Source organism: Psittacula echo (genome assembly GCF_963264785.1).
Source record: "Psittacula echo genome assembly, chromosome: 2".
In the NCBI taxonomy this organism is placed as follows: Eukaryota; Metazoa; Chordata; class Aves; order Psittaciformes; family Psittacidae; genus Psittacula; species Psittacula echo.
In genome coordinates, this window is record NC_137737.1 from 125,579,103 (window position 1) to 125,597,979 (window position 18,877).

The 18,877-nt window shown below is 37.5% G+C and overlaps 1 protein-coding gene across 1 annotated transcript in view; it reads left to right on the plus strand.

The window, feature by feature from the left end:
* Window positions 1–18,877, plus strand: part of PREX2 (phosphatidylinositol-3,4,5-trisphosphate dependent Rac exchange factor 2) — a gene marked incomplete at both ends in the record, with an annotated part of 169,388 nt that overhangs the window by 69,098 nt on the left and 81,413 nt on the right. The window contains 10 exons of the mRNA XM_080610600.1: window positions 1,236–1,385; window positions 4,143–4,287; window positions 5,780–5,880; window positions 9,323–9,426; window positions 12,566–12,615; window positions 13,909–13,984; window positions 14,714–14,786; window positions 15,908–16,050; window positions 16,204–16,296; window positions 17,574–17,722. Coding sequence (XP_080466726.1) covers window positions 1,236–1,385; window positions 4,143–4,287; window positions 5,780–5,880; window positions 9,323–9,426; window positions 12,566–12,615; window positions 13,909–13,984; window positions 14,714–14,786; window positions 15,908–16,050; window positions 16,204–16,296; window positions 17,574–17,722 — 1,084 coding nt within the window. The remainder of the gene's footprint in view (window positions 1–1,235; window positions 1,386–4,142; window positions 4,288–5,779; window positions 5,881–9,322; window positions 9,427–12,565; window positions 12,616–13,908; window positions 13,985–14,713; window positions 14,787–15,907; window positions 16,051–16,203; window positions 16,297–17,573; window positions 17,723–18,877) is intronic.

The window sequence follows — 18,877 nt, forward strand, 5'->3', positions numbered from 1 at the left end:
GATGGCTAGTTTTCAAGAAAGTGTTTTTAAAGAGGCAAAGTATATTATGCATAGGTTACGTGAATTGAAATACGATAAATAGGTAAGTGGTATAAACATGATGTTGCAAAAATAACTTACTTTTCCCCATCATAGACTTACTTGCACTTTCTTACACACTTTGAGTACTAGAAAGTTTTGTTGGTTTAGAAATTAGCCATCAGTCTCATGATTTTTAGTAGTTCCTGACGTTTCCCAGCCCAGTATACAAAGCTTGGCTGTTTTCCATCTAATTAAAATGCAGAGTTATTGAAAGGATACTAGCATGTCTGCTGAGATTTATGATAAATCTTAGCAAGCATTTCAGCAAGGGCTTCATTTTTGGAAAATCCCATCTCATTGTACAAAACAGGGCTGAATTATGAAAAAGTATTTATAAGGTAAAAACCTCTGTTGTTATTACAGGCATTCAGGGCCTGGCCCTAGGACTTTCTTGCCTCTTAATGAGTTTTTGGTGAGAAAATGTTGACCTTTGATTTCCTAATATTTGGTATGGAAGTTGCTACTTCTAGTTTTAATCTGTACTTTATGCAAACAAACAAACAAAAAGTATTAGTTATCATGAGGCATTTATGCCACACAAATTTTCCTCCAGAAAATGCATGTAATCCTAGCGAAGGATATTCAAGGGTGTTAGTTTTGGAAAGGAAGTCTCTGTAGCTAATTTCTGAGTAAGATTTATGGAACAGCATTTTAAACTCAAATGTTACAGAAGTAAAGGAAAAATATCTGCTTGCTTGTCAAAAGGAAATTGTATTTTTTCCCTGCATATTTAATATTTTTTAAAAATTTTAATAGTAAATCATTCAATCAGTATGGCAGCTCTGAGTGATTTAAGGGCAAAACCACAATGCTGCTTTTAAAGGAATTATTTATTACAGTTTAACATGAACAAAAGTACTCCAAGTACTGTGATCTGTTCTTTTAATAGGACTCTGCCTGTTTTAGTGTCACGTTTATACCTTCTTCCATATGCTAGGCAATTCTGTCACATTTTAAGGAGGACATTATTTACTAGAAGTTAAAAGTACAACTTAAGTTATAATGTAGTTCAGAAGCAGCAGATAACTTTAAAGTAATTTTTATTCTTTTGTATTTCCTGAGTTTTATGTGTAATAACAGAAGTTCTTAGTAATTGCAACAACTATTGCTTTTTAAGTGATTGGTGCTCTTTAAGCCATTTTATCTATTCCCAGCCGACTATCACAGCAGTGGCCACACTGTCATAAATGGCTGGAAGATCCACAACACAGCAAAGAACAAATGGTTTGTATGCATGGCAAAAACCCCTGAAGAGAAGCAAGAATGGCTGGAAGCTATTTTGAAAGAGCGAGAGAGAAGAAAAGGTAGGTTAATAAACTTCCCTGTGTTGCTTTGCCAGAAAGCCATGCTGTATTTTTATGTTGAAATATAAAACAAAACCAGCTGCCACACAAACTTGTGGTGTCAAGTTCAGCTGAAGGTTTATGGATACCAGCTTGGAAAACATAAATCAAACTTTGAACTGGGAAGGGCATAATGGCTTTAATCATATATGCTGGTAGTGAACATTGTTTTGTAAATGGGGAGATGATTTAAGCTATGATTTTATAGTTTATCCTGAAGCAGTATAAATAATCATAATTTCATTGTGGCCTGCGTACTGTTGTGGTTTGTGGTATATGACTGTCTATCCTAAATACCTCATGGGATTTGTATGCATTGATTGCCTTTTGTGTTGGCCATTTGAATCACTGGCCATTTGAATCACTGAAATGAGAAGGTTTTCTGTGTTGGATCTCCATGCAGATGATCCAGCATGAAGGTACAAAATATACTCACAATCCCATCTTTGAGGTATTCTCCCTTACAAAAGAAAGTAAGAAACTACAATTGGAAAACCACTATAATTTTGAATAACTGGATTAAGGCGGAAGAATACGTGGATAAAATACAATCCTGATCTCAAATGTGACCATGAGTATCGTAATGTGTTGAAGGTGAACCCAGCACAAAGTAGAACCAGGGAAAGATGATGCATCATCATCTTCTGGAGCTAATTTCATTTGCAAGCTTAAATATTCTAATCAGTAACAACTTTTGTAGCCTTGGTATTGAAGGAAAATATGCCCTTGTAGTTAGGTCTGGGTTTCTTTTCCTGGTCTGCATAGATTTTTTTGTAGCCTGTTGCGATAGCCATTGCTTTATGCCTCTCTTCTAAATGGAGACTAACAATGCTTTCTTTGGCATTTTAAATTTGAATACTGAATGTTTGTAGAACATTTGCCATAGGACCAGAGTTTCAACTAGGGTGTCTGAGCACTGGCTAGTTAGTAATGCCACTAGGAATTCATAGAAAAGCTAAAAATGTGCCTCAGATGTCAAAAAAAACCCCATAATTTTTAAAATAAAAATGAAAAAGCAGTGTGGTAGAGATAGTGTCAAATACAACAAAAAAGAGGTTGTCTGCTTCTGTATAGGCCCTTGTCTTACTTGGCAGAATGGCTTTTAACAAATCCCACTTCGCTGCTGAGTTTCTTGACTCCCTTACACTCTTGGTACCTTTATGTAAGAAATCGAAAGAGTAGGATTATTTTATGTTGACGTATTCTTTCTATTTCACTCTGTACTATCAAGCAGCTGGTAATAGAGATAGGTTGAGGTAAACCTTGCCAAGTGCGAGGAAGCCATCCCAAAGTCAAGCCATGTCTTAGGACTTTAGCATTTTATAATTTGGGGAAATTTTCAGCTCCTGGTGTTCTCAGTGGGTTTGCCACCAAGGAGACAACCATGAAAGAAAGAGGAGAGGATTTGGTACATACTTAGACTCAGCTTGCAACACAGAATCTTAAAAAATATTTCTTGACTGTCTCTGTTACTCTGTCGACTTAGAAATTTATCCGCTTCCTCCAACACAGTGATTTGTGTTTTTTCAAAATATCAGAAAAAAACACCTCTTGCAAAGCAGGATGTATCAACTTAATTGCAGTCAAGTTGCCAAATGACTTGGGAACCAAACAGCTGTCTTTTTAGAATTCAAATTCTGTATCTAAATGCAGCTCTAACACTTTCTCATTCACTGTGAACATAAAGATGCTTTAATTGTATGTTTACTTAGTAAGACATGGAGCCTGTTCATGTGTATGTATATAGGCAATTACACTGAAACCCAGGTGACTGCACATGTGAAAACAGTGTTTCATCTCCTTTGCAAGACTGATACAAACTAAATCAAATCTATATTTTCAGAATTAAACAAGTGACAGACTATTTCTCAGATTAAATATCGACAGTTACAGTTTTAAAAATGCGAAAATCTGAACAGAAACTGAGAACATGTACATAAGTTGTTCTAGAAATGTATAGTTTTGTCCAGAACTAAAAATTATTTATTGAGAAAGCACGTGGGATATGAAGGTCTGTGGTGCTTCTTGGAAGCACAAACTTCTGTGAGTGGCTGGTGGGATGCACAATTCAACAAAAACTGGTTTTGATCATCTGTTACTCAGAAAACATAATTTCCTCTAGAAGCAGGGATAAAAAACCAACCCAATAAGAAATACTGAAATAAAACCTTTAGTAGTCTTCATGTTGTTGAAAAAAATCTGAAGGAAATAGAAATGAAGTTTTGTATATGCTTTTGTGGAAAAGGGTTTAGTTTATCTTACATGAAAGTAATAAGTGTATAACAGATAATTAGCTACTACTAACTGGAAATTTGAAAAAGTTTTGTGTAAGTGAAAACATTTTTATTATCGTATAGTGTTTGTTATCATATGGTATGGCCCTTTTTTATTTAAATTTGTGAGGACATGACTATTCCTTGCAAATATTCATATACTGAAGTCTGAAAATCGCAGCATTAGTATTTATTACTACAAAATCAATGGTTATGTCAATATAATAACATTTTAACTTTGCTATGAGGAAATAAGATATAAGATGATTTTGCTTTATGAAGATCAGATGTTCATGGTTAAACTTGATTGTCAGAAAAATAGTAGAAAGCAGTTCCTTTACCTTTTTTTTGTATGTAAAATATTGGTATTGCTTCTCCATTTTAGGGAAAGTACTGAAATATAATGGCAATATCACTTCATAAAACTTGAATGCATTTTTGGCAGGTTTAAAATTGGGTATGGAACAGGACACTTGGGTGATGATCTCTGAGCAAGGAGAACGACTGTACAAAATGATGTGCAAACAAGGGAATCTCATCAAAGACAGGAAGAGGAAATTAACCACTTTTCCCAAATGCTTTCTTGGAAGGTATTATATGCATTTTATAGCATGATTTTTTACCAGCTAAGCCCACATTTTACATCTTCTTTGGGATTCTGTGGAAACCACACTTTATTTGTAGCGTCTGTTAGGCCTATTTGCCTCCCAAAATTTAGCCAAAATGTAAATTGGTCTGAAATTTATGGATGTGCACTCATGTTCCAAAATAGCTTTATTAAAGGGACAAGGCTGTAAAGGCGTGTTGAAAATATGAGAATGCATCAAATAAAATAGTTTATTTAAAGAAATAATTCCCAACTTGTTTAATGATTTTTTTGTCTGAAATACTTAGAATATCAGATTTTATTTATTCCACTTAAAAAAAATCTTCTCTCAAAACTTTCTGTCCTCCTCTTGCCTAACTAAAATTTACATGTTTAAAAATGTACCCATATTATCAGGATGATCTTTCTAATGACATATTATACCTATGGCTTAAGAAGACTGAATGCAAGAGAAAGACGAAGCAATAGGTACCCTAAAAATGTGCATGTGACAACAAAATTAGTCGGGTAGGTGGAGGGGTTATCAGTTGTTTTATCTGACTGTAAGATAGTTAAGCCTGGAAAGTATTTCTATAACATACAGTGACTGATTTACACAAACACATTCTAGTGAAGAAACTCACCACTGACTTCAAAAGTGGAAATGAAACTTGAGCAATTTTCATGTGCCATCAGAAGCCACATAGCTGATGAGAATTGAAACCAGGATTAAGATTAATGATTGAGTTAGGGTTGAATCATGTTCCCTCACTCAAGTTGTTGGAAGCAGGTAAAGAGAAGTCATGTATGAAATATTTAAACCTACCATCAAATGACTTCTTTTCTGTGCTATATTTGAAGTAGACCCTTTGGAAGTATGCCTGTGCTGGTCCTCGGGTAACCAGTTAAAATCCATGACTGTGCATGTTGCACTACCTCACTACACTGCTCTTTAGATTTGGAACACACATGTAAATAACTTATGTGCTATAAATTCGATACAAGCCAGGCATTTCCTGCAATGAAGTGTATACTTCGTATGTGTGCTCAGGATGTGTTTTACAGACCCTGGAAATAATAATTCCGTTGTACTGTGATAATGTTCTGACTTCATGGCATATCTGTACTGGGCAAGAGCAGTAGCTATGCCTGGGACTGGCTTATATTTGACCATCTGGTTAAATGTGGGTGGCTATGATAGTTTAGGAAATCCCAGAAAACATGAAAGTCTTTACCACGTGCAAGGTGAACCAGGCAGGTAAAACTTCTGAATGGAAAAGACATCTCAAGGGAAACCGTATGTATTTATGTCAAAATAATAATAATAAGTTGAAATGAGAGGGTTTGTAAACATGGTATGACATTCTGAAGATTATTAGGCTTAAGAGTCACTTCCTAGTATAGTAAGAAACACTAGTAATTGAGTGGGAAATGTAGTAGGTCTGGTAGTATGACTTTTAAAGTTGGGGTTTTTTTTGTATCTATTTTCATTTCAGTGAATTTGTGTCCTGGTTGTTGGAAATCGGAGAGATACACAAATCTGAAGAAGGCGTTCATCTTGGCCAAGCTTTGTTAGAGAATGGCATTATCCATCATGGTAAATATAATTAGTTTTAACTTACTTGGTTTCAATTTAATTGTTGTAATGAGAGTGGACTTAATTTTGTTTGACAAAAAGATGGTCTTGTTAAGGCAAGACAGGTTGTTGAATCTGCATTATATCCTTGCAGAGACCTCATGGGACCATTGTCCATGCCTAGCAGATTTACTGTGAGAGGCTCCATTAATTTAATCAGATTACATTTAAGGTTTTGGGAGCACAACATCACAAACAGAGACTTAGAGAAACATTGCTCTTCTCTTGTAAGCAAAAATAGATTCTGGGGGAACAGAGAACTGCTTGTAAGGATTTAAACCTTTTATTAAGGTTTTTGAGGATACATGTTGAACTAAGAATTGTAGAAGAGAGTGAGTCACAGTTGGCTATTGATAAATATGCCTGCTTAGGTGTTAGGTATTACAAGTGGAGCTGGTGGAATCCAACCTGGACCCAACAGTTTAGTCTTTTGAATGTTAAGGCCTTATTTTCACTACATTGTACAGTTACTAGAATTGATATTTTTATGCTGAATTGCATTTTAATTCTTCTATACTTCAGCTAGCAATTAATATTCAAGTTCTTTGCCACAATATTTTCAGTGACCTTGACTGAAAAGAAAGCAGGAGTAAAAGAGTGCCACTTAGCTGTATGCATTTTAAACATTTGCAGAGTAGGAGGAAAAACATGAAGGTTATACATCAGTAGTCATGTAGTCTTTAATTCTTTAATGTCAGTCTACATGATCTTCCTCCGCTGTCATTCAAATGTCAGATGCTATTATGTTTACTGTACACAGAGAATAATTTTCAATTGAATGATTCTGTTGCCAAAGATTCTTTTCCTGATCTTATAATTTATATCCCAAATACACCCATAGACTTTCACAATAGAGAGTTAAATGAATATTGTGTGATTTCATGAGATAAAAGGGTAATTATATTAGAACATAGAAATGTGAGCCAGACGGGCCACTCTGAATAGTGGATCCAGCTGTGGTTCAGTGAAAACAGAATTCCTAAAATAAAGTTGAATGAACCATCTGTTTTCACAGAGGGAGCAAGGGAGAAAGAAAGTTTGGCTGTTATTTACATTGCAAATGTTACAGAGGGCTTTGTTAAACTTCGCGTATTCACTCTGCTGGTCATTTTCACTGTGTTGGGCTTCATTCTAGCAAGGACAGAACCATGCAGTATGGGCATTGTTTTATTTCCTGGTGTGTGAACTCTTGCAAGTACAAAATTCAGTTTTTTATGTTCATTTTTGTTTTGTATTTGCCTTCTCCTCCAGTTTTGCAAATGGGAAAAATCCGTTTATCTGTTGCTATTTTAAATCCACCTGGTGGCATTCTCTAATATCTGAAATGACTTATATCAGCCAGTAGGCTGAGATATTTTGTCCAGTCACTTGCCACTGATTATTAGATGGAAGCTTCCTCTCAAGGCAGTAAAGAGCTTAGTAGTTACAAAGGTAATCTGAATATCAAATAGTTTTAAAATGAATAGATATTTATGTAGCTATGCAGGTTCTTGGACTGGTGTACTCATCTGAGTCAAAACTACCCTGGCCCCAAAAAGTTAGAAAAAACCCAACCCATTTTATACCTGGATTAGTTCCCTTTTCTTAGTCTGTGACATATAAATATCTATCCCAACACAAAATACAGGTACATTGTTGGGAATGACATGCAGAACAACCTGGGGTTCCTTATTTTAATGGTAATGCAGCCTTTTATCAGCTTTAAGTGTTTGAAACTCACGATGTGTCAGCTCTGTGGACATGTTCCCTTAGTTTCTGGTGCATGCTACGTAAGTAGGCGCTGCAAAGACAGTGATGCTTGTGTTCCTCAGAGGACATGGCCTGCTCTGTTTGTCATTGGCATGCAAAAAAGGAAGGGTGCTTTGTAGTCCTGGTACCCTCCCAGCACATCTCTGTAATGGTGACGAGCAATTTGGCCTTACGCAATACCATCCTGGTGGTGGTTTTTCTATTTTATGTAGTTGCTGGTTGAAAAAACTCATACTGTGTGTTGATATAGTAGAATATGGTTTTTATTTTTTTTTTTTTTTAATTACAGGACTGGAAGATGCCTTCTCCCCTCTCCCAGTCAAAATGGTCGAAATCCATTAAAAATTCAGTTAGATACTCATGCTAGGCATTACATGTGAAAATTCTGTAGTCCACATCTGATTTACTGAGAATCAATGATATGTAGAAGAGCTTAGGGGTTATTTTGAATAACCACATTAGTGTGAACCATCAGTTCAAGGCAATTGGAATAGTGTCATGGGCTTTACTATTAGTAGATGTATCAAATATTGGTAGAGAATTTACATTGCTCTGGCACATGACACTGACACAAGTCCAGTTTTTATGTCTGTGCATCAGATGATGTGTGGAGATACCGAAGAGGTTGAAGGGGCATGAAAAACAGTGCAGACAGAAGGCACCTTACTATACGAAGTTTATGATGCCTAACTACATTTTCTGAAGAAAATAATGTATGATGGTTTAATCATTTGGTGTAGGAAGGCATGCACAGAAGAATTGCCTAACACTGTCAGGCCTGTTACTCTCATTAACGGAGACATTACAGTACCCTCATTTAGTTTCAAAATTTAAAACTTATTTCTGCAAGCAAAACAGCAATTAATACAAGATAATTATGCTAGGATAGTGCTAGTCCTAGTGCTGTCCTCAGCCATCAAATAAATCAGCTGGTTTTCAGAAAGACTTAGTGTTTCCAGCAGTTTTGTATCATGTCGTATGACTGTTTTGACAAAACACTTGAAATTGTGGGGTTTATTTCTGGAATGTTGTGAATTTCTGGAAATTCATCTGTTAAGATCCTTTTTCAGAAGTCTTTGGGGAAATTGATTATCAACACCTTCAAAATGATTGCTGGTCTCTTGCACTTAAGACCTTCAGCTGGCTATATATAGACAAAGATATTCCCTCTCCCTTTCCTCCCCAGTGCAGGACTGGTCAGATGTGTATCTTTACTCATCTGAGATTGGCCTCCACAAGAATTAAAACAGAGAATCATGTGGAAAAATAATACAAATAGCTGCAAAAGAAGCTTTATTTGGTTATTTTGTTGATAAAGCTTTGCAAAAGTGATGAAAGCTAGAAAGATTTGAGTACCTAGTTTTTCAGGTTGTTCCCTGTCTCTTTGTCTTTCTGAATTCTTTGCCCTGTGAGTTGAAATTGGTTTGTTCTGAACTACTTTAACATTGTGAGAAATATCGTCACCAGTGACATAAAGGAACTTAAGAAAAATGATCTAACTGGGCTTCCTGACCTCCCTGTGTGAAATCAACCTGTTGCTGTGTAATTGGCTGTTATTAGATTAAATGATGCTGGCCCACTTATTTCTTCTTTATTTCTTCAGAAAATCATCTAACAATAAATAATTATTTTTTTTTTTTTTTTTTTAATTTAGTTACAGATAAACACCAGTTCAAACCCGAACACATGCTGTACAGATTCCGATATGATGATGGAACATACTACCCCAGAAATGAGATGCAGGATGTGATTTCTAAGGTACAGGTTAGAATACTTGCTATTATTAGGAAGAACACATCAGAAATGGAGGTTCTGCTTGAAAAATAATGTAAAATACTATGCTAGCATAAAAAACATCCCTTCACACTTGCCTATCTCTATTTTTTATGTGAATCCAATTCAGTTTACTGTTTGTAAGGGAAGATTTTGGCTTGCTGTTATGCATTTTAAATGCAAAATTAAAGTTTGTTGTGTTTGTTGGTTTTATTATTTAATGTTTTCATATGCCATATTTATGGGTGGAGCTGACGTTTCAGTCTATTGTATTTTTCAGTCCATTTTAATAGGTATGAAGCTACATGTGGAAAATTGGTTTTGATTTTTCTCTTAAATCTGAGTGTCATTTCTTAGTGCCTTAACGAGGTGGTAAATCTGCAGTCATATAGATGTTCGAACACAGATAGGTAGTGCTGTCCATCTGCACTACTGGGCATAAGCATAGAATCCTAAAATGATTGAAGAAAGTTGCCTTTAAACTCATTAATATTCAAACTTTCATGATTTTGAGGTGGTAGAAAATGTCAGCTTTTGGGCATTACATTATAGTGTTATTTACTTTTCTGCTGGTATTTCTTAATGCAAGGTATATCTAAAAGAATCTTCAATACTGAGCTGCAAGGCATGGGAAAGTAGGATGGAATCTAATTTGATGCAACGTTTCATTGTTATACATGATTCTTGCATGTTTTAAATTGTTTTTTGATAGTCTGCTAAGTAATACTAAGTCAATTTCTTTTTAAAAAACAGTTTTCTGATAGTAGGTATTAGAATCATAGAATCATAGAATAGTTAGGGTTGGAAAGGACCTTAAGATCATCTAGTTCCAACCCCCCTGCCATGGGCAGGAACACCCCACACTAAACCATGTCACCCAAGGCCTCATCCAACCTGGCCTTGAACACCGCCAGGGATGGAGCATTCACAACCTCCCTGGGCAACCCGTTCCAGTGCCTCACCACCCTCTCAGTAAAGAATTTCTTCCTTATATCCAATCTAAACTTCCTCTGTTTAAGTTTGAACCCGTTACCCCTTGTCCTGTCACTACAGTCCCTGATGAATAGTCCCTCCCCAGCATCCTTGTAGGCCCCCTTCAGATACTGGAAGACTGCTATGAGGTCTCCATGCAGCCTTCTTTTCTCCAGGCTGAACAGCCCCAACTTTCTCAGCCTGTCTTCGTATGGGAGGTATGGGGCTCCAGTCCCCTGATCGTCCTCATGGCCCTCCTCTGGACTTGTTCCAACAGTTCCATGTCCTTTTTATGTTGAGGACACCAGAACTGCACACAATACTCCCAAGTGAGGTCTCATGAGAGCAGAGGGGCAGGATCACCTCCTTTGACCTGCTGGTCACAGTCCTTTTGATGCAGCCCAGGATACGGTTGGCTTTCTGGGCTGCGAGCGCACACTGAAGCCGGTTCATATTCATTTTCTCATCAACCAACACCCCCAAGTCCTTCTCTGCAGGGCTGCTCTGAATCTCTTCTCTGCCCAACCTGTAGCTGTGCCTGGGATTGCTCCGACCCAGGTGTAGGACCTTGCACTTGGCATGGTTAAACTTCATAAGGTTGGCATCAGCCCACCTCACAAGTGTGTCGAGGTCCCTCTGGATGGCATCCCTTCCCTCCAGCGTATCAACCGAACCACACAGCTTGGTGTCATCGGCAAACTTGCTGAGGGCGCACTCGATCCCACTGTCCATGTCACCAACAAAGATGTTGAAGAAGACCGGTCCCAACACTGATCCCTGAGGGCCACCACTCATTACTGGTCTCCAGCCGGACATCGAGCCATTGACCACAACTCTTTGCGTGCAGCCATCCAGCCAGTTCTTTATCCACCGAGTGGTCCATCTATCAAATTGATGTCTCTCCAATTTAGAGACAAGGATGTCGTGTGGGACAGTGTCGAACGCTTTGCACAAACCCAGGTAGATGACGTCAACTGCTCTGCCCCTGTCCATCAGTTCCGTAGCCCCATCATAGAAGGCCACCAAATTGGTCAGGCAGGATTTCCCCTTAGTGAAGCCATACTGGCTGTCACCAACCACCTCCTTGTTTTTCATGTGCCTTAGCATGCCTTCCAGGAGAATCTGCTCCAAGATTTTGCCAGGCACAGAGGTGAGACTGACTGGTCTGTAATTCTCCGGGTCATCCATTTTCCCCTTCTTGAAAATGGGGGTTATATTTCCCTTCTTCCAGTTGTCGGGAACTTCACCTGACTGCCATGATTTTTCAAATTTGGTGGCCAGTGGCTTAGCAACTTCATTCACCAGCTCCTTCAGGACCCACGGATGGATGTCGTCAGGTCCCATGGACTTGTGTACGTTTAGGTTTTTAAGATGGTCTCGAACCAGATCCTCTCCTACAGTGGGCCTAGGGTCTTCATTCTCAGAGTCCCTGCGTTTGCCTTCCAAGACTTGGGTGGTGCGGTCAGAGCCTTTGCCAGTGAAGACCGAGGCAAAGAAGTCATTAAGAACCTCAGCCTTCTCCAAATCCTGGGTAGCCAGTTCTCCCGATAGCTTCCGAAGGGGGCCTACGTTGTCCCTAGTCTATCTTTTTCTTGCTACGTACCTATGGAATATAGAGTTTCTTAACTCCTACAAATATTTTATGTTTTTAATTGAAAAAAAAAATCAAATCTTTGGACCTTTCTGCATTTTTTTAAGTTTATTGGTTATTTATAATTTAAATTTGTAAGTAAATTATTGATGCATATAATCAAAGGCAGTTGTTTTTACCTTTATCAGTTACTTTGTGTGTAGAATAGCAACCACTGATTACAAAAATGTTAATGCATGGAAACATTGCTTTATCTTTCAGGTTTTGTGTATGTTTCTTTCAAAGTACTATACCTTCAGAATTTTTTAATGCTACCTTAAAGCTAAGTCTTTTTGTATGTGTCTCGATAAAGCTTCGATTAGGTTGGAAATGTTTTCTTTTTCGTAATTTATTCATCAGTATTTTTGTCTGGAAATACTACTTGTTGGCACATGAAAATATATAGAGATTTGAACAGAGTGTTTTAATATATAAATATAGGCTTCCTTACTGCATCCCTTCCTTTTATATTCTCTGTTGTGTGAACAGGTGGCTAACTAATCTCACCTTTCTCTTTAACAGGGTGTACGACTGTACTGTCGCCTTCACAGTCTGTTTACCCCAGTAATTAGGTGAGTCAAATTGGGAAATCTTTAAAGAGTCAAATGGAAGAAGTGTGTAATCTGAAGATACTGTGTTTGAATGCAGGAACCTAACCCATCCTTTGAAGATTGGTGTCTTGGGAATAATCAAACAAGACTGAAGGGCTATAAAGACAAAAAGCATAACTGAATCATTAAATGACTACAGACTCCATTCAATATGACCTTTTTTTAGAGTTTTAGAACCTTCTAGGTTGTGATGGACATGCTTATATACTTACTGTATATTTACTAACACTCCATTACCTCCTTTGGAGAGTCCCACGTGCCTTTATACTCCAGTGACATTATCGCCCAAGTAAGATAAGTAAGCCTCTTCCTTTCATAGAATCATAGAATAGTTAGGGTTGGAAAGGAACTTAAGATCATCTAGTTCCAACCCCCCTGCCATGGGCAGGGACACCCCACACTAAACCATGTCACCCAAGGCCTCATCCAACCAGGCCTTGAACACCGCCAAGGATGGAGCATTCACAACCTCCCTGGGCAACCCGTTCCAGTGCCTCACCACCCTCTCAGTAAAGAATTTCTTCCTTATAGCCAATCTAAACTTCCTCTGTTTAAGTTTGAACCCGTTACCCCTTGTCCTGTCACTACAGTCCCTGATGAAGAGTCCCTTCCCAGCATCTTTGTAGGCCCCCTTCAGATACTGGAAGGCTGCTATGAGGTCTCCACGCAGCCTTCTCTTCTCCAGGCTGGACAGCCCCAACTTTCTCAGCCTGTCTTCATACGGGAGGTGCTCCAGTCCCCTGATCATCCTCGTGGCCCTCCTCTGGACTTGTTCCAACAGTTCCATGTCCTTTTTATGATGAGGACACCAGAACTGCACACAATACTCCAAGTGAGGTCTCCCGAGAGCAGAGTAGAGGGGCAGGATCACCTCCTTCGACCTGCTGGTCACGCTCCTTTTGATGCAGCCCAGGATACGGTTGGCTTTCTGGGCTGCGAGCGCACACTGAAGCCGGCTCATGTTCATTTTTTCATCGACCAACACCCCCAAGTCCTCCTCCACAGGGCTGCTCTGAATCTCTTCTCTGCCCAACCTGTAGCTGTGCTCTGACCCAGGTGCAGGACCTTGTACTTGGCATGGTTAAACTCTTTCTATACTAAAAGGTTTGACTTGCTCTTTTGCTCCAGAGGCAACTTTTGAACTGTTACAAAGTTCTCAGTTCATGCTTGCACTAACTTTTTGATAAAATACAAGCATTTTAGGCTCTTTCGAGTTTTCGTTTGATTTTTTTTTTTTTTTTTCATTTTGAACAGAGATAAAGATTATCACTTGAGAACCTACAAATCTGTGGTCATGGCTAACAAACTCATAGACTGGTTGATTGCACAGGCAAGTATACACCTTTGGATTTGTTTACGTTTTTCATTTAAATCCTAAGTTGAAAGGAACGATGTATTAAGCAGAATAACATGCAGGCACTTTGTGTAAGAGTTGTTAGACCAGCACATGCAAACATAATCCTCTTAAGCTAGTAAGGTAACTGAAATCAGCTGTAAGCAGACATGCTATTTATTCCTTTTGTGCTTATCTTTCTTACGTGCAATTTAAATGTTTTAATGAGACTTAGTTTTGTAAGTGTTGATGGCTTAAAATGAAATGGATAGCCTCTGATAACTCTAAATTACTAACTGGATGGATGAAAGTCAGTACCAATTTGCAGTCATTAGTTCTGTTTTATTTTAAGCAAACTAGGAACAAGAACCGGGTATCCTGTTCACTCAGTCAACATGCACCAGTTTTATAAGATAAAAGTTAAAAACTTTGACACTTTTGCATTCTATTATATTAAATTTTTATGGGGAATGCAGTGTTACTAAAATGTTTACATCTTTATTTGTAATTATAAAGATATATACCATGTAAAGGTCTCTTCCAACCCAAACTATTCTATGGTTTTATGATAAGCATGTATATACTGTTTAATATGCGTGCTATAAATGTGTATATAAGGGGGGGGTAAATAACATCTACAACCATTGCCAACCCTGTGAGTTTATGCTGTTGTGTGTTTTGCTGCTATATTAAAGTAAATTAAAAAAATATGCTATGGTTTAACAGGGGGATTGCCGGACGAGGGAGGAAGCTATGATATTCGGTGTAGCTCTTTGTGATAATGGGTTTATGCACCATGGTAAGTAAATACATTCTGTGCGAGCTATGCTTACCTTTCATTTAATGCTGTCTACATAGTTGAAAGGAAATGCAAGGGCTGGTAAAGATATTACAGAAGGGATTGGAAGTTCTTTCATTGTATTGCTGAAGAGATCTATGCTACAATCTTCAAAGAAAAAAAAAGCTATTGTATACTCTGAAAATTATTTTCAGTCAATTTTATAGCACGCACTGAGGAATTCATCCTCTGAAGAATATGGGGGGGTGTGTGTCAGTTTTATTAGCCACTCTGAAAGAAGTTTCTTAAGCAGGTAGTACATGTTTGCACAGATAAGATGATAAAAACATTAGGAAACACATAGGAAAGAAAGGAGATGTTTTTTTGGGAATGAATGGAGGAGCATGACCTTAAAAAAAATTGAAGTGGTGACAATAGGAGAAAGTGGAGTGTAGAAAAATGAGAAAATCATAAGGGCATCAGCGAAAACAAGGGAGAGGAGAGCAGAGATATGTGCAGAACAAAAAATGAGGTGAACAAGGTCAAATTTAATACCATCAGAGGGAAGATTTCAGTGAAAGGATTGAAGCAATAGGTCATTTAGTGAAATGAAAAGAGGAAGAAATTATTTTCTTATCAGCTTGTTTAGAGAAGGAGGTAGAATTAACTTCCTCTCTGGCACTGTTCATTTTTTTTCCTTGCACTTTTAAACATACAGACTGCATCCGCCTGCTGTTCTAGTTGCTTCCACATCCCCACCAAACCCATTTTGGCATCCTTCACCACCTGGAGAGTGCTAGAACTTGGTGCTGAGCATCTCCAGCAGCTGTCCATCAGAACTTTTCAAACCCACTTTTTTAAATCCTCTTTAGGACGAAACCTTGTGCTTGGCATTTTCACTAAAACAATTTCAAGCTAAAATGTCTTCCTCAGGTTGGTGAAATCCAGATGTTGGGGTTGAAAATGAACTTATTGATATCTGTCTGTAATGGATCCAAGTAAAAGTCCTTGTTTATGTTAAAAATTAGTATTTCCCTGGATTCACATACAGAAATAGTTTGCTGAAATTCAATAGGTGTATGCATGTTCAATATTTTGTGGTTTATGAAAGGCATTAATACGTGTGGTCTTGCATCATACAGTGTTAGAGAAAAGCGAATTTAAAGATGAACCACTGCTGTTTCGTTTTTATGCGGACGAAGAAATGGAAGGCTCAAATATGAAGCACAGACTCATGAAACACGATCTGAAAGTAGTGGAAAATGTCATAGCCAAGTCATTACTGGTGAGTGAAACCCAAGGTTTTTATGCTTTGATGAGTGAAGAAATTGGTTGTAGTGACAATAAATTAGCACTGTGTGTATTTATTTAATGGGGATGTCCTTTAGCTGTTCTTCATGCCTTTCTGAACAATATTTTGAACAATTTTATTTTTCAGATTAAATCTAATGAAGGCACCTATGGTTTTGGTTTAGAAGATAAAAATAAGGTGCCAATTATTAAAGTGGTGGAGAAAGGATCAAATGCTGAGGTATCAAGTATTATAAATTATCATCCCTATTTTATTCACTTGATCACAGGTGTATGTTTTGTAGATCAGTGGGGAAAATCTGTGGTAGTAGAAGGTAGCAGTGATAACTTTCCAAGAAAACTGTGGTTATGAATCTTTTTTTTTCCCTGTTTAAAATTTGGTTTTGTTTAAAATGCTGCTCTGACCATTATCAACACTTATTTTCTGCTCAGGTAAATTGTCATATTGAGTGGTGATATAAAAGTGGTAATTATATTTTTATACATTTTATAATATTCCAGTGATGACATTGATCAGGAGTGGAATAAACATTTTTGGTAGAGTGTAAACTCAGTATAGAGCTAGTCTGTGAGTTGCACCAGATGTATTTCATAATAAAGGATGTATCAAGCTTTGGATGAAGTCTAGAATTTGAGTAGCTGAATGAAACAATTACAGCCTTTCTGTTTGTTAGTATTGCTTTAGATGCTCTTTGAGTAATTTCATATTCTGTTGAACTGCATGGGAGTCTCTGTACGTGTGAAGATAAAGAACGAGTCTCTTCCATGAGATAAAAAATTTGGACCCAGATTTCAAGCCCTTCTAAATCTCATGGTTGCATAGAAATTCAAGGTAAAAAAAGATATAGCAAATCAGTAATATAATACAGTCACAGTGCTGTATAGGATGATTTCTAGCAGTCAGATTCTGCCATGATCTCAGATGGTGCTATGGTTTAGTCTGTGCCCTGAGCTACAGTGTGTACTCCTGCCATCCAACAGTTCCTTTTTTGTTAGACTGGAGTTTAAAACCTGTAACAATTTGGCTTATGATACCATGAAATATTTAAGGATTTTTGTTTTTGCTTTGGAACTTAATACATATTCACTTACTGGAATATTAATCAGGTCTTCATGAAAAGAAGCTTTAGGTCCTTTGGGGAATGATGGATGGACAAATTAGGTAGCATCATAAAAAGGTAAATTGGCTCAAGGAAAGCTGCTGTATTAGTTATTCCAAATATTAACTGATATTTTAATACTGTCATAAAATCTTGATTAAGACCAAGTCTTGTATTTAGGTCTCTTCAGAATGAGTGTTTAATGTACCTTTCAAGTCAATTTAACCAGTTCTAGAAGTGTTTTACGGTTTAAGTCGTTTGTGAGTGGTATATGAAGGAAGCATAAAAATGTAAAAGCAGCATGCATGTCATTATTCCTATTGGGGTTGCATGCCAGCAGCAGAAAACATAATGGTTATAAAAAGAAAATGTATACACAACTGTCATTGTTTTCTAGATGGCAGGCTTGGAAGTTGGGAAAAAAATCTTTGCCATTAACGGTGACCTGGTTTTTCTGCGACCCTTCAGTGAAGTGGATTGCTTCCTGAAAGCATGTTTAAACAGTAGAAAACCCCTGCGGGTTCTTGTGAGCACTAAACCACGGGAGTAAGTTATCTTTCCTTTGGGGGAATTTTTATGAACTACAATTGAAGTGAATTTTAAAAGACCAGTGGAGCTTCAGAGAGTACTACTGTAAAATTATTTTAAATGCTGTACCTAATCTGACTTTGCAAAGTCAAGCAATTTGATCTGCTTTGATTTTGTTTTATTACATTAGTCAGGAGAAGAAAAACACAAGTGCTTTAGATCATCGTCTCTGCTACTTTAAATACATGCAGGAACCACAAGTGTAAATGAAGTTTCCTTGACTATAATGGACAGTTTTGATCACTTATCTCTCACTGTGTTTATTAAACAAGTTCCTCTGCCTGGAGATTAGTTGCTGGTTTGGCAGAAGTCAGACTCTCTGATCTAATGGGCCCCTTCAGCATGTGTGCTGGTTGTGTAAACAGCAGGAGCAAGTAAACAGCTCCCCATCTTTATGTAACAGATGTATTTCTGTACACAATTGTGACTATTCCTACTGAATGCAATTTTTGTTACTTAAAAGAAATACAAAGTGAGGACTGATGGCTGGGCTCAGTAGATATGTAAATGAGCATAGGTCTATTAATGAAGTTAATGCAGTTATTACTAGTTTATATGTACCAAATAAAGAGGAAAGTAAGAAACAGTGGTCAGAAGTAATTTTGATCAAATTTTGCTGGATAAGGAGGAACCATTCTCTCTTACCAGGTAGCACACAGAGAGTGCCTTGGAAATGGCTCTGGTTCAGCAGTAAAATGGAGACGTGTTTCTTGTATTAATAAGTAAGGGTGTCTTGAGAAATGCAGTGGCACCCCAAACAAAAAAAACAAAAACAGCAATAAGAAAAATTCCCCAAATGAGTAGATGAGAGTGTTGGAGCAAGTATGAAAGTCATATCTTGGCCTTTCTTTAATGTAGATCTTTGTCTAATTTCTGATGCAACTTGAAAATGTGGGTGAATTTCAAGGTTGACAGAGGTAATCTAGTGAATGAGGAGTTCAGAGGAGTTGAAGAATTTGTTTCTCAGTGCTGCCTGCTTTTTGTCAAGAGCTGCCACTCGCACAACTATGTTGGCAGAAGAGACAGTTCTCTCCTAAATTCTTAGGTTAAAACTGCCAGTGATGGTCTTTCATAGCTCATCAGAATATTCCAAAAGCATTTTCAGAATGAAAC